The sequence below is a fragment of the Podarcis pityusensis genome (assembly GCF_964106645.2).
Source record: "Podarcis pityusensis genome assembly, chromosome: 11".
Classification (NCBI taxonomy): Eukaryota; Metazoa; Chordata; class Lepidosauria; order Squamata; family Lacertidae; genus Podarcis; species Podarcis pityusensis.
The window spans coordinates 19,311,329-19,327,494 of record NC_138036.1 but is presented as its reverse complement, the minus strand read 5'-3'; the positions used below and the strand labels follow the sequence as shown (position 1 = coordinate 19,327,494).

At 44.7% G+C, this 16,166-nt stretch overlaps 1 protein-coding gene across 3 annotated transcripts in view; it reads right to left on the bottom strand.

The window, feature by feature from the left end:
- GHR (growth hormone receptor) overlaps positions 1 to 16,166 on the bottom strand; it is a 112,706-nt gene that overhangs the window by 13,257 nt on the left and 83,283 nt on the right. For all 3 annotated transcript variants that reach the window (XM_080972583.1, XM_080972584.1, XM_080972585.1), the window contains exons 3-4: positions 2,356 to 2,497; positions 1,665 to 1,822 (exon numbers count right to left, since the gene is read on the bottom strand). In XM_080972583.1, coding sequence (XP_080828709.1) covers positions 1,665 to 1,822; positions 2,356 to 2,497 — 300 coding nt within the window. The remainder of the gene's footprint in view (positions 1 to 1,664; positions 1,823 to 2,355; positions 2,498 to 16,166) is intronic.

Below are 16,166 nucleotides of genomic sequence, written 5' to 3'. Positions count from 1 at the left end.
GAGTGCCTTTTTTTAAAAAAACAAAGCATTCCCAGTAGGTCCACAGAATGCATGTATTAGTGAGTAGGACCATTCCTCTGACTGCTAGCCCAATGCTGAGGTGGCTGCTGGCCCTATCCCCCCAATGGACACTTGTTCAGTGTAAGCGTCAAAGGGCCCTACGCAGTGTTAGAAACTTAAGATATTTAAACTAGGCACCAAATGGCTCCTTAAACCAAGGTTGCAGTTGCCAAAACAGAATGTCTAGTTGCCATTTGGGGGAAAGATGGCGCTAAAGTTTTATTTTTCAAATGATGGACTGACAGTGATCGATTCTCACATTAAAAATCTGGCTAGTTCAGATGACAACCAAAGATAAGAAATTTGAGAACCTAAAGAAGAAAAGCTACTTTATTCAGGGACAGTCCACGTATATATTGGCCTATTCCTACCTCTTTTTCTTAATGGTCAAACGGACCATTCAATAACGTAGGAATATTTTTCACAACTGTGAGAGGGGCAGTGGGGTGGGGCAAGTGAAGACAAGCTACAACAATTAACTATAACGTCGTTCACTGTTTCTGCACTAAAGAAGCATTTTGTTTGCAGATAACTGATAGAATTCTACAGGATGTGGTATCAGGGTGTGAAAACAGTCAAGATCCAATGATCCCCAGGCATGCACCTCCTGGTGCTCAGGCATCTTCACTTGGTCACAAGTGGTCAATAGCCAGGTGCATAATGCACCTGGGATCTGGCTAATTTCAAACACTGGCCCCTATGTAAGTACAGATGCCTGTACACAGGATCTTCTTCTTGCAAGTGGGATCTTCAAAAGAGACTGCCTACGCAGGTACATATTTATGGATGTGGCCAATGGACTAAACCATGGGTAGGTAAACTAAGGCCCGGGGGCCACATCTGGCCCAATCACCTTCTAAATCTGGCCCACGGCCGGTCCAGGAATCAGCATGTTTTTACATGAGTAGAATGTGTGCTTTTATTTAAAATGCATCTCTGGGTTATTTGTGGGGCATAGGAATTCATTCATTCCCCCCCCCCCCAAATATATATACCGGTAATCCATCCCCCCACAAGGTCTGAGGGACAGTGGACCGGCCCCCTGCTGAAAAGGTTTGCTGACCCATGAACTAAACCCTAACCCCTGTTTACAGGTGTTCAGTGAATGTGCGAAGGGATCATCTGAACATCCCGGACAAGCCAGAGGAGCTCCTGGTCAGTAGAAAGACGTATCAGTGAATAAGAGTTCGACTAGTCTTGAACTGGACTGTACACCCCTGAAAGAGTCAGGTTTAGGATTTGAGAGAATGCCTAGATCTGGATTCCCAGGTGTACTTTTGCTTAACTAAGGCCACTGTGGCAAACCATGCTGGATCTGGCCATGGTGATGTATGCTGCAGTTGTATCTCATCTGGAGTACTGTGACAAGCTGGTGCCTTCTAGATGTTTTGGAGTATGACTCCCATCCCCAGATCCCAAAGTTCTAATAACTAAAATAACAAGAAATTCAATAAAAAAGCTGCCCTTACGCAATGCTCAAAATCAGCTTCCTGAAGCAACATGCCTACTTCTGCCTAATGGTAGGGCCAGGAGCTGTTTCAAACTAATATGCAAATTAACCTTTGGTTACAAGGCTGCAATGGAAGCACGTAGCGGAAACATACCTAGGTCCTCCACGCGGAAACATAATTCGTCATACATCTTGCTTCCATTAACCAGCCTGACACAATAAGGAACCCAAATGGAGGTGTAGGTTTTGTTGAAGTAACAGCTGTTTTCACCGGCGGTTACATAATCAGGACATTCTTTCCATTCGCCCAGCCTAGAAGGATAGGAAGAAAGAACTGTGAAAAAATTAGGATATTATGAGCATCCTCTCCTCCCCACCCCTTTTAGGGAAAAGAGTGGCTACGTAGGGTTTGGAGCAGACTGATTGATTGATAAAAGGTTATAAAGCAGAAGACCACCTGTATGTGACTTTTGCAAAAAAGCAACCACAAAAAACCCAGCAACAATCCCAAGCCCTTGAAACCTTATTAACACATGTAGTGGATGTATTGATAATTCAGTGTTTTCACATTACAGCTATGTGTATTAATTTGCTTACTGATGACATGGTCCCTGTTATCAATGTGCCTGTTTTTTTGTGAATGGTCACTGTTAATACTGTAATTATTGTCATCTGTACTTTTCCATACTGACCTCATGAGATTCAGGGTCTTGGAGATCCATGAATGGCATAGGTTATGGTGTGAGGAACTGCCCCCCCCCCCCCCGTTTCATAACCTTCATCCAGATACTCATTTCTGGTGCTATAACACGGAACACACATTTTAGACAGCAATTCCTCCGTACTTTTCTAGGTTCCTTTTTGCATACACCAATTTCACGGCTCCGGCAGCTGTTAAATGGGAAAAGTTGCCATTCTTCCAGTAACATGAAAAGGTTTCCAGTTCAGGTGACCGGCACTTAATGAACTGTGGTTTTCCTGACAAATCTGTATGTAAAAAGTGGAAAGGGAGAAAGAAAAGGAAAGAGTGAATATGTTTTCAAAGAGATCAAATACAGCAATCAAGGGATTAAAATAGCAACACAGACTCCAAACTAAAATGTATGTCCCCGTGCCATGTCATTCCCCTCACATAATGGCACCACAAACAGGCATAGCCACGAATATGCCTGCTTTGTAGCATATCGACTGTGACATTTGCAGATGCTCAAAACCAGAGGTCAGCAACCTAAGGCCCATGAGCTGGTTCCAGCCCATGAGCTTCCTGGAACCAGCCCATGGCCTTTCCGTGGATCAGTGTGGGGATTCTGTGCTTTTTCCCCTGCGGCGTCATTTTTATTCTCGCCGTGGGGACCGACTCCTGGGTCAGAAGAGCGCTGGAAATAGCATGTGTGCATGCACACGGGTGCTCCTCACCCTATTTCCGGCGCACTTCCGGGATGGAGGAGTGCCCGTGCGCATACGTTATTTCCGGTGCTCTTCCGGCCCGGAAGAGCGCTGGAAATAGCTTGAGCACACACACGGGTGTGCATGCTCCAGCCCACCGAGAGGTCTGCCAGGGAGTGGACCGGCTCGGCCTCAAAAAACATTGCTGACCCTTGCTCAAAACATCCCACCTCTCATACCAGTTGCCCCCACGAGGTTTCCTCCATATGCTTTGACTGCAGTTCTCATCATGCCTGACCGTCGGCCATATTGGCTGAGGCTGTTGGGAGATGCAGTCCAGCAATATCTGGAGGTAACCAGGTTGTGGGATGATGTTCTATACAACGCCACCCCGTGTTCCTGAGTTTAAATATTTCTAGGCTGGCTTTCAGGACAAAGCCCTCACCAGACAGCTCACGTGGGAAGAACTGCAACATACAATGCTATATTTAAATAAACCAGCACCCTAAAAAAATTCACAGCCTAGTATTTGCAGTGAAGAGTTTCTCAACCTTTTATTGCCTTTCCCCATTCAGGGCTTTCTTGTCAGACCCACCCTCCAGACTTATTTTTTATTTTAGGCTTATTCTGTACTTAACCACAACAATAGTACATTAGTGATAGATTCATTCTGTGATGCTTCCACAAATGCCACCACCTTATTACAGTCTGAAGGGGCTACAGCACAACAAAAGTGGGGCAACCTCCTACCCCCAAAATATTTGTGGCATGAAAAGTTACAGAACATGCAACAACATGTCCCCCTGGAAGCTTCTGCAGGCACAAAACAGTATTGAAAGCAGGATCATGTATGCCTACTCCAGTAGCAGCATGAGCACAAATCATTGCAAATGGCCAAGGAAAGGACATCTGGAGGGGTCCTGGGTGGTGACATGAGACAGGGCATCCTCACTGGTGTCACCTCACCTATGAAGCTCCCTCTGAAGTAATATTCAGTCTGCCTCTACTATAGAGGAAGTTTAGGACTCCTGCTGTCAATTTCTGTACAGTAGAGTTGCGTTTGGCTTCCCAAGTTTCATGCTGTGCTGGCCTGGTTTCACAGAGCTGCAGTGTCACGGTTTTATATTGTTATATTAGGGTTGGCTATGCCATAATTGCCAAGGAATGGAAAAGAACACAGCGATGATCCCAAGATAACCTTCAGAGAAAAGGTGACACACTTGCTTTCTGAATTATGTTGGCTAAATACACAATTATTCGGTGCTACTGAACTGGCACCAGCTGCTTTGCAGCTTGTCCAGAGTGCAGGCCGCAGCTAAAACCCATGGCCATAATAAAACAAGAACAACAACAAAGAAGCAGGCTCTGATGGTTTTTGCTGGGATTCTGTCCTTGGGATTACAATGGCTACATAAACCGCTAATCCCCCGGGGACATTCTGAGCAGCCTTAATTTGTAAGTGGCAGCACACCAGAGAGGTCCTGGAAAAAGCTGTCCTTTTGCTTTGCTTTTCCCAGACTATTTTTATTTATTCATTTACATCTTTTTAACCCTTCCCAACTGGAATGCTGTTGCATTCTGTATGTCCTATGATATGGTGGTGCCATTAGATGGCACTTTGTAAATACAGTGGTACCCCTGGTTACGAACGTTTCTGGTTACGCACACCTCAGGTTACGAGCTCCACTAACCCGGAAGTAGCTGCTCCCGGTTGTGAACTTAGCCCCAGGATGCGAGTGGAAATCGCATGCCGGAGGTGCACGCACAGCGGGAGGCCCCATTAGCGAAAGCGCGCCTCAGGATAATAACGGTTTCAGCTTAAGAACGGACCTCTGGAACAAATTAAGTTCGTAACCAGAGGTACCACTGTAAAGCCTCATTTCACTTTTGATTCCCACACGCCAATGCAGGTTGCCTCTTAAGTCTTCACATAGTTCAGTCAATCAATTAACCCTCCTGTTACCTCTAGAGCAGGTATCGTCAACCTTCTCAGACCCAAACATGCATTTGGTGATGTATTTCTTAACTCTTTCCTGTACATTTGCCTCGTGGAAGTACTCCTGTTGCAACCTTCCTTGGTTCAAGAGGATCCACCAGTTGAAGACCAGTAGTCTAGGCCATTGGCAGTTAATCTGCGGACGGCCAGAATATTTGCTGGAACACAACTTCTGCCATCCCTGACCATTGCTCTTGTTGGTTGCAGGGAGCTGTAAACCAATTACATCTGGAGGGAAAATAGTCCTCCGCCATTTTGTGATACACAGAAGAGAAATGGCAGGAAAATGGTAAAAAGAAAAGAATATGGATAGAAAAACACAGCCGTTTCCTGTAGCTCTGTTTTCCATAGCCTTTCTTTCTGCATCAGTTTATGCAACTGTGAATCATGGACCTCAGTTAAAAAACCCCAGATGTAGTTGCTAATTGTGTATTAATAGTATTGTGAATAGTATTAATGGTGTAATTTGACCCAAAGAGGGGTAGAGAATTGGTCTGCATACTACCCTGGTCAACTCTTAATACGAGCGTTCAGCCTCCTGCTCATGAGGAGACTCTCTGGAGCCGAAAGAGATTGTCCTCTCTGGGCTCTGGGGAAGGCCCCACAAGCTGGAGGTGCAGAGGGAGCCTCCTCATTTAAGCACATTTCACTTCTGTATGCAGGGCTCCACACAACCCTGCGTAAATGGGGAGTCTCCTGTACTTTTGATATTCTATTGTTATTCTACTTGAGTTTAGCATGCACTAAGATGTGTGTGTGTGAATTTATCAAGGAAATTTTAATTCACTGAGGGTAGTAAAAATACCAACCAAATAACTAACCTTGGAGCGGTAGCAGGCAGGTTTGAAACTGAGGGGCCACTGCTCAGTGGTAGAGTATTTGCAATGCATGCCAAAGGTCCCCAGGTTTAGTCCATATAGTTTTCCCAGTAGTGATGTATGGAAGTGAGAGCTGGACCATAAAGAAGGCTGATCACCAAAGAATTGATGCTTTTGAATTATGGTGCTGGAGGAGACTCTTGAGAGTCCCATGGACTGCAAGAAGATCAAACGTATCCATTCTTAAGGCCTGAGTGCTCACTGGAAGGACAGATCATGAAGCTGAGGCTCCAATACTTTGGCCACCTCATGAGAAGAGAAGACTCCCTGGAAAAGACTCTAATGTTGGGAAAGATTGAGGGCCCAAGGAGAAGGGGACGACAGAGGACGAGATGGTTGGACAGTGTTCTCGAAGCTACCAGCATGAGTTTGACCAAACTGCAGGAAGCAGTGGAAGACAGGAGTGCCTGGCGTGCTCTGGTCCATGGGGTCAGAAAGAGTCGGACACGACTAAACGACTAAACAACAACCTGCAGGTAAGGCTGGGAGAGAATTCTGCCTGAAGGAGAGCCACTGCTCTCACAGAGCCACTGTGAACTAGATGGAGAAATGCCCTGATTTTTTGGTATCAGGCAGCTTCTTATGTCCCTATGCATGTTAATCGATGCTACGGTATTATACCCAGCTACACTAGGTGGCAGCAAATATTTGCAACGGTTGCCATAACATGGGGCAGGGGACACAAATATACCTTGTGGAGAGGGAGATGATAAGCAGAAGCAGAGGCATGCATCAGGGGATTAATAATGGTTTAGCACAGGTATGGTATGTTCACCAAACCAAGTGGCTCTTTCGTGATGTAACTGGTTTTCATCACAGTCTTTCATAACTTCAAACCAGGCAACTGAACATTCTAGGCCAGCCAGCCAATCGGTGTCTGTGGCCTTCCTGCCACAAGGGCAGCCTTGTGTAGATTAAATCACTTGCTGTGGTATGTTAGCTGGGCCATTCGCCCAAGGGCGGCTAATATATTTTGTCCTCATTTTGTCAAGGCGGATCAGGAAGTCACGGGCCAAACCCCACGGTTTTGAGCTTTGGCAAACACCTGGAATTTTTAACACAATCTATCTCTCTCTCTCTCTCTCTCTCTCTCTCTCTCTCTCTCTCTCACACACACACACACACACACACACATTTAGAGACTTGGAAAATGCTTCAATGGTAATATGATGATACCAAATCTGCTTAGAGTTCCTCTCCAGATCTTGGACTGATGGCACAACTTTTCCCAACAAAGCAGTTCCGAATTTATTCTGTTTTCTCCAGAGCTCATGAAGCTAAATATTTAGGCTCACTAATTTCCAAGGTCATCACCAAAGCAGTTTCTGTGCCAAAACTGGGCCTCAACCCCAACTGAAATGGATCTAGAAAATAAGTTTCCTCCAAGAGTGACTAGATCTGGCGCGTGACTGCCCATTCAAGAACCTTGCCCAAGAAGGATAGATTGGCAACTGGCCGGTAGTTACTTACAGTGGTACCTCGGGCTACATACACTTCAGGTTACAGACTCCGCTAACCCAGAAATAGTACCTCAGGTTAAGAACTTTGCTTCAGGATGAGAACAGAAATCGTGCTCCGGCGGCGCGGCAGCAGCAGGAGGCCCCATTAGCTAAAGTGGTGCTTCAGGTTAAGAACAGTTTCAGGTTAAGAACAGACCTCCGGAACGAATTAAGCACGTAACCAGAGGTACCACTGTAGTTCCAATTTGTTCTATTTTGCCTTGGAAGATTTCAGCGTATCAACAAAACTAGCGCAGCAACTACCAACAAAACTCATGCCTCATGTTTTGGGGACCCAGATGACAACAGATCTCACAAGTGCACACATGAAAGAGAAAATTTAAGTCTCCCTCCCAGCCCCAAAAAGATTTAATCTAAGCTAAATATTTGTTAATGCAACTGCCTTTCTTACTGTGATTATATAGACATATCAAATGAAAGCCAAGCAAACAGTCCAAAGTAACATTGTGAATTGGTTTATTTGGTTGTAATAAAATCACAAAGTGATTTGCAAAAAGATAAAACTTTAAAAGCGCTTTACAAAGAGAAGGGAACCCTGAACTGCAAGCAATCCGAAACAGTGAGCAAAATGAACGTTTGAGCTGGTGAGAAAAAGGCACAAGAAACCCGGCCGTTAAAAATACAAGCAGCTATGGAGGCTACAGAAAACCCTCTGCCTTATTCCCAATGATGGCTGTGGTTACGGTAAACCAGATCTGATGTAAGTTCAAGAATTCTCGAGCCAGAACCTAGGCAGGATTGAGCTGATAAGCCAGATAAGCAGGTACCACATGATACCAGAGTTGCTGTTGTCAGGATTTCTTATAAGATATTGACCCTAGACAAGAGACTGAGGCTGTGGTTCATTTGTTGATGTCTAAATAGCACAAGGCTCGAAGGGTTTGGAAACCCCAACTTTTACATCATGGGGAAATGAAACCTCGGTGCAGAAGACAGCTTGAATCTCCAGTTTTTTTAAAAAATTAGGTAGCTGGATTGGGAAGGACCTTGGAAAGTTGTTAGCAGTCTGAGAAGTTGGTATAGGGATGGATAAATCGATGACCTGACTTCGATTAAGGCAGCTTTCTCTGTTCCGTGCTGTATATGGTGTAACCAGGGTAAGGGGGAAACTCTGGACACAAACCACTTAACTTCAAGATTTCTCTGAACCAAGCCTTCTCATGATATTTCCAGTTATTATGAGCACATAAATATATTATTTCTTTGGCATGGATCCCCTTGTTTCTTTGTCCCTGGCACGAACTAGTTATGTGAAAGGGAAGACTGAAAACCGAAGATAAGTTTTATACACAGGAAAAAGCTGGGATTGGAATCTGTTATCACAGTCATTTAAGGGGGGAAAATCCATATATGTAATTAACTGGGTCATGCTGACCTCTCCTAGCATGATTTTGTTTAGAACAATCAGAAGGATGATCAACGTTCTCAGATAATGGGACCTTTGGACAACAATGTCAGAGGCAAGAGCCAACAGCCAAAGAACAGGCTGGCTAATTCAAACGAGTATGCAAAATTCAGGTCAGCCTCAATTCCAGCTGTTTTTCTTGAGCTTTGTTGCTCCCCTTGAGGGTCACAGTATTGCAATGACTGCTGAAGCCACACAGCTGGCAGAATTTCCTTGTTTGGTTTCAGACTCAGGGGTTAGCAACCTTTTTGGAGCAGCAAGCACATTTCGAATGGTAAGGAAGTGCTGCAGGGACCAGTCGCAAAATGGCTGCCATGGTGGTGTGGCATCACATGACATAACTGCTGGGGGGGGGCATGCCATAACCCAGAATTAGAGAGAAAGAGAGAGAGTCATTGCTGCCTCTCCCCACCTCTCAACGGACAACCTGATGCTTACAGTGATTATTCAGGACTATGCTGGTCCTGATTATGAAGATCACCCAATATTGATTCCTCTCTGTCTCTTGTTTCTCTCTCTCACACACAACAATGCAGTTACTGTCTAGTATTGACACTGGAAAAAAAGGCACAAGGTGGCCACACCATACTTATTTTCCCTTGCACACACAGCATGCTCATGTATGCCCTGCGCATATACGAGACATGCATCTCTCTCTCATACATGCTCATACACTGCACTTACACCCAGCCACACATCTGTCCCCTCTCTCTCTGAACATTTGCATTGCTCCCTCTTTCTCACAGTCCACTCGCAGAGACCACCCACCCACAAATATACTTCCTTCTCCTTTATCTTTCTCACATGTACCACTGTCCTTTGCCCAAACGCATCTCCCCCTCTCTCACACAGATCACACATACATCTCTCCCCTTCTTTCTGTCCAAGTGCATCTCTCTCCATCACACACACAGAGCGTACTTGAGCACCCCTCACAACCGCACACCAGGAGTGTATTGACCAGACCAGGAGCTGCTTATGATCCTTTCTTGTCAGTATCAATGCTCTGTTAACTGGTGTACGGTGATGGCAGATATGCACGATTTGTGACTCCCCAAGCTGAATGCCGTCCACCAGCCATGCATTGTGGCGCACCAAATGATTGCCTCATACAGGGAATAAAATTAGGAGGCTTATTTTTGGCTCAAAATGTCACCTTGCATGGCTGACGGGCTTTGTTTGTCTCGATGTCTCACAGAACCTGTGCAGGCCTAGGGCTGCAGTTTGAAAAGGTTTGATCTCATTCAACAAATCTCTCCCTGCAGCCACCTCCGATTATTTGCACAGCTATCAATCTACCATTGCTAGATGAGATTTTAGTGGCATGGATGGAGCTTCAAAGGGGGAAATTGCTTCCAATTCAATCAGCTTCAATCAATCAATCTCCTTCATTGGCACAGAAAAAGTCCATCGTATACGTGGATCAGAACACGACACGGTTAACAAAACATAGTAGGAGATACTTTAGGATAAAACTGTCCAGAAATCGTGAGGTACTGTACGAAAATGGCTCTTAGGACCATGGGGATGTAATTTCATAGCATCACTCAAAAATCTTGCCACATTTTCCACAACGTCATTACTACAATTGTTCAGCAGGTAAGACACCCTGGAATATTCAGTGCAATAAATCCTCTCCTTCAAAAAGGGGGCCAAATACTTATCATATATTTTTGCATAATATGGGCAATAAATTAAAATGTGTGTGATGGATTTGACCTGTTTTGTGCCACAAGGGCAGTATCTTTCAGAGTATGGGATTTCCAAGAATCAAAAACTCTTGCAAAACTGCAGACGGTAAGACGTTAAAGCTTGTGAGGGAAAGAGCTCTGCGTAGGTGGCGATCATAAAGCTGGTGTAAATATGGAGTGTCCTGGCCAAACAAGGGTGGAATTCCCAATCCCAATGGGGAACAGGTTTTATTGGCTGCACTGCAAAGGGCTTGGAATTCAATCCCAAGGATTCTGCACTTGATTGTCCGGAATGCTTCCAACTGTGGGAACATAAGCAGCGACTCGAGTGATAGGCCACAGGTTCTGATTTTGCTCTCAATGCAAGCTAGCCATTTGGAGTGGTGGGGTTCTGCCAGCATGTGGAAAGTTAAAGAAGACTGATAGGACATTAAATGTAGGCGGAGCCAGAATTTTACAGTGGTGAGCCATGCTTTGGTTTCCAGCAGCCCTTGACCAGTTTCCAGACACATGGCTGCATATGGCACACAATTTGGCAGCCTCAGGATTTTGTGCAGAAATTTGGATTGGATGCATTCTGACGATTGGTTAACTGCACCAATCCATAATGGGATGCGATATAGGAGTTTTGGGGCTACTTTGGCGTTAAAGACCTTTAGCGCAGCTGGGATGAACGGATTCCCTCTGTTAAAGAAGAAATGGGTGATAGCCAGAGTAAGAGGATCCTCTCCGTTAAGTGCGAGCTTACAATGATATTTTCAAGAAGTGTTATATTGGAAGTGGATGCCTAGGTATTTGAAGTTTTTAACCTGTTTCAACGGGTTTCCACTGATCTCCCACCTATGAGGATTCCAAGATCTTGAGAAAACAAGCACTTTAGAGTTTGCGAACTTCAGTTCCAGTCTGTTGGCTTCCAATTTTTTATGAATGGCTGTCTGTACCGGGTCTTTGTCGGGATGTGTGTGTGTGTTCTTAACACATACTGCCAAAAGGGCAACTTCATGCCCAACAATTCCCAGGAAACAAAAAATGTCCATGGCATAATGAGCTACATTCACTTTGTTAACCTTCCTTTGGTAAGCACCTTCAAGAGGTTATTTTGTGTTAAGGTTTGGGCTTTTTCAAACAAGGTGCCAGATGCAATCCACTTTGCACCGTTTTGTAGCCAGAAACAATTTGTGGGAGCAGAAATGAGTTGCAATTGTAGCCTATCCTATATTGATCTTTCTAACTATGTTGTTCTCTCCCCTGACACACACTTCCCTGCTTTCTCTTTGCGTTTTAGTTTTAAGGACCTTTTCTTGCTGCTTCTTTTTTTGGCTTGGATTCATTCTATCGCTTTTTGGCCTTGAAAGACAGCCTTGAGAAGAAAACATATGATAGAGCGGCAAACCTGTTGCTTTGGAGCACAACTCCCTTCAGCCCCAGCTGTGGTCCAAAACACCCAGAGAATGCAAGGCTGGTCAAGGCTGCCCTCATGTATGGCATCCGCCCGATGTTGCAGGCGGCATCAACAGAGAAGCGATGGTCTTATTAGCACAAAAGACTATGAAGTTTTCAGATTAAACAGAGCATCACATTAGCCAGTGATTTAATTAACCGGAAGGAACAGCACGTACAATGTGGGATAATGAATGCTGTGAGCTTAAGCCTTCATCCTGATTTGTAAACCAAGGAGTAAACAAGTGATTTATTGGTGGGAAAGGTCCATATGCAGTTTAGCAGTAGAGATATGGCTTTGCATGTCCCAGGTTAAACCCATGGCACCTCCAGCTAGAGTTGGGAGAGTCCCCTTTTCTGAAACCCTGGAGAACCTCTGCCAGTCAGTGTAGACCATACTGAGCTACATACTGTAGACCAATGGTCTGAGTCAGGATAAGGCAGCTTCCTATGATCTTACTGCTGCTTTCACCTGTCTCCTATGATCTATTCCCAAACTTGAGTCTCCAGCTTTTTTGGGACTACAGTTCCAATCATCCCCGACCACTGGTCCTGCTACCTGGGGTGATGGGAATTGTAGTCCAACAAATAGCTGGAGACCCTAGTTTGGGAAACCCTGATCTATACAATGCTAAGGAAACCCTGGTTTAAGACATACCAGCCCATCAGTAATACGGGATAGTCTTTGCATATACGACCACCACCCATACTCATTTGCACTTCCACTTACTGCTCTTCTACAATTAAGAAAGGAAAAGGCACTTGTGGAGGTGAGATGCACACATTTCTTCAACATCTGAAGCTCTCACAGGCTTTTTTATGTTGCAGTGCAGAGTTTACATGTGCAACCTCTGCCCTGCTTTGTCACAAAGTGCGTGAGGGGGTTGGACATATTCAGTTTCTCAAAAATGCATTTTATGATGCTACTGATCAGTTGCATGAATGGTTGGAGGATTGATGAATGGCTATACAGTGCTACTTCAGGTTAAGTACTTAATTCGTTCTGGAGGTCTGTTCTTAACCTGAAACTGTTCTTAACCTGAAGCACCACTTTAGCTAATAGGGCCTCCTGCTGCTGCTGCGCCGCTGCTGCACAATTTCTGTTCTCATCCTGAAGCAAAGTTCTTAACCCGAGGTACTATTTCTGGGTTAGTGGAGTCTGTAACCTGAAGCGTATGTAACCTGAAGCGTATGTAACCCGAGGTACCACTGTAATACCATTCAAATGGGGACAGTTCAAAACTGTTTACTGCCACACATATGATGCTCACCTCAAATATAAGGCGGCACATGTATTCTTCTGCGGCTTGGATTTTAGGAACCTGGGAAGCTGCCGTACTGATTCAGACCATTGGGTCCATCTGTCTCAGTATTGTCTACTCTGACAGGCAGCCGCTCTCCAAGATTCCAGACTGAGGACTCCCAAGTTTTACCTAGAGATGCTGAGGATTGAACCTAGGACCTTCAGCATTCAAAGCAGATGTTCTACCACTGAGCTATGGGCCTTCTAATCTCAGCTGGCACACAATTCTGCACTAAACCCCTTCCCTCCTACCCATGAGCCTTCAATATCCTCCCCTGTCACTGACAGCGGAAGCCAATTATTTCTCTTTCGCTTTCCTCAGGGCCTGGCACTTGGCACTTGCCACTTCTATGGCAGTAAGCCAGATGCCAGCATGAGGCAGTATCTAAACCCAACCTGAAATTACCATATCTCGCATAGCTCTGAATCAGCTCAGGAACATTAGGCCACAATTCTAAGCAATCTGTCAAAGGAGTGAACATTATCAGTGCTTAACAGGGAACAATGGCACTACAAAAATGGCTGAAAATGGTTTAGAAATCATCTAAACAATTTTCCAGCACTTACTGCAATTGTGTTTTTCTGTGAAACTTCGCTTCCAGATATTACAAATTGCTTTTGAGTTATTTTAGATTGCAAAGATGTTCAGCATTTATTTTGCTCTGCCATTTATTTCCACACGTTCTGGGATCAAGAAGCCTTTTCCAACTCTACGATTCTATGAATTCTATGAATGTGTGAAGGCTGGCAGGCATGAGTGGAACACACAGGGACAAAGACATGGTGGGCAGAGAGATATGAATAACATAGTATTTTGCAGAAACCGAATTGCAGCGGAAGAGAAACGGCGCTGATTGCGTCAAACACAGGTCGGAATCAAAATTGGTGCTTTTTTACATTCCCTATGTATGGTTCAACATCTTTCCACCTTTATGGTATAATTGTCACATGTGCTGCAGTCTGCATCTTTCTTTCTCGGAGTTTGAACTATTAAGGCTGGAAAGAGATTTTCCCCAGATGCAAAAAATAAATAAATCACTTCCAAAATTTTTGTCACCGTACAGTTTTTATTCCTAGCGTTTACACAGAGGGGCCGGGGTGTGGAATCACCCTTGTGACATTATTTCTATTATTACAACAGCTTATATAATGATGCTCTAGGTTACTGTAGGTCCTAGGATATTGGCAAGGCCCACACTTTGTTATATGAGCTAGGAAACCGAACCGGGGGGTAAACCTGGATGAAGTCCCAGCAGCACAGGCCGAAGGGCACACGATGTAACATTCTTAGAACAGCAGGGAAATGCTGACAGATTGATCTTCACCTGGCTGCGGAAAGCAGCCACAAGGTGTGCGCCCGCTCCCAGTGCCCCGTCTTCTTTTAGATATTGCTGAGCAAGCAATTTCCAAGCACTGTCCGTATGCAAAGCATCTCCCTCCCTCCCCGACAAAGCTCTGCAAAACTCTCTAGCACTATGACCGGAATAGAAGAGATGTCAGATGTATCTTCCATGCTGAGGCTGCAGCAAGATGCAAATGGCGCCAGTTCCACCATGTTTAAACACGGAGCTGCCCAAATCATGGACAGCGGGAGAGGAGAATGTCTGCCAACCTAAGGGCCGCATTTCTTTGTGGGGCATTTTCTGGGGGCCACATGCCAATGGCCGGTGTGGCAAGAGGTGAAAAGCAGGTGGAGCAACAGATTTGATCTCCTCAACTTAAATCAGCGATTGGCTTGGGACATATGTCATGGTTTCCCTCAAATAATTTATGGAATTGTGGTTTGGTGATGGTGTTGGGAATTCTCTGCCAGACACACACACACACAGAGAGAGAGAGAGAGAGAGAGAGAGAGAGAGAGATCAGTGAACTATAGTTCCCAGGGGTTCCTGGTGAAAGTAAATAAAATCTGGAGAGTAAATATGCTCTTAGCCACCATCTGGATACCTATACTTATAGTCCAGGTATGGCAAACAACTCCCATCAGTCCCAGACATTGGGATCAATAATCGGGGGTGATGGGAGCCGTGGTTCAACAACATCTGGAGGGTCACAGGTTGTCCAACCGTGGTCTAGTCACTCGTCCTGTAAACTACCTCCAAAGCACTTGACACTCTCCTTACAATGTGCAAAGGGAACTAGTATAAAAACAAAACAGGGATGATCTTAATGTCAGGAATCTCAGTTATACCATTTTGAAATTTTTTTACAACCACCTCCTTTTGGCCTGTAGCTTGTGGGGATTTTATTATATATACAATTTAAAAAACAAAACAGAATCATAGAATTGTAGAGTTGGAAGGGACCCTGAGGATAAGTTAGTTCAACCCCCTGCAATGCAGGAATCTCAGCTAAAACATCCATGGCAGATGGCCATCCAACTTCTACCTTAAAAACCACCAAGGAAAGAGGAGTTTGTCCACTGTCAAACAGCTCTTACTGTCAGTAAGTTCTTCCTGATGTTTAGTCAGAATCTCCTTTCTTGTGTTGCTTCAGGTCCTACCCTCCAGAGCAGGGGAGGAAAAAAAGCTTGCTGCATCTTCCATGTGACAGCCCTATAGATATTTGACAGCCCTATAGATATTTGAAGATGGATATGCTGAACTGGACGTTCTATTTTTAGTTCTAATTCTAATTCTATTTTTTTTAAAAATGAGTTTATAGAAAACACCAGTTACCATGCAAATGATTTTCAGCTGATTCCCAGGCTGTTTTCACAAGGCTGCCTCCAAACAGTACTGCTTAGTCACACAACGTAAAGGCACCAGAATCCTGTGTTATGCTTATACTTCATAAATAACGAGATATGCATGTTGGAAGCGAAACTGTGAGGATTTATGAAAGAAATTCGCTCCAGCTGGCCTGTTTCCTCTTCCTTTCCCTTGCCAGTTTCCAAGCATCTAGCTTTCAGCTCATAAAACCGTAATTGGCAAAATCCCACTTGAGGGAAGGAAAGGAACAAACAGCGCCTCACATTCGCTTTCTGCGAGGTCCGTCTCCGAATGAGGTTGTTAGGATGCCGCAGAAGTTGATTCCC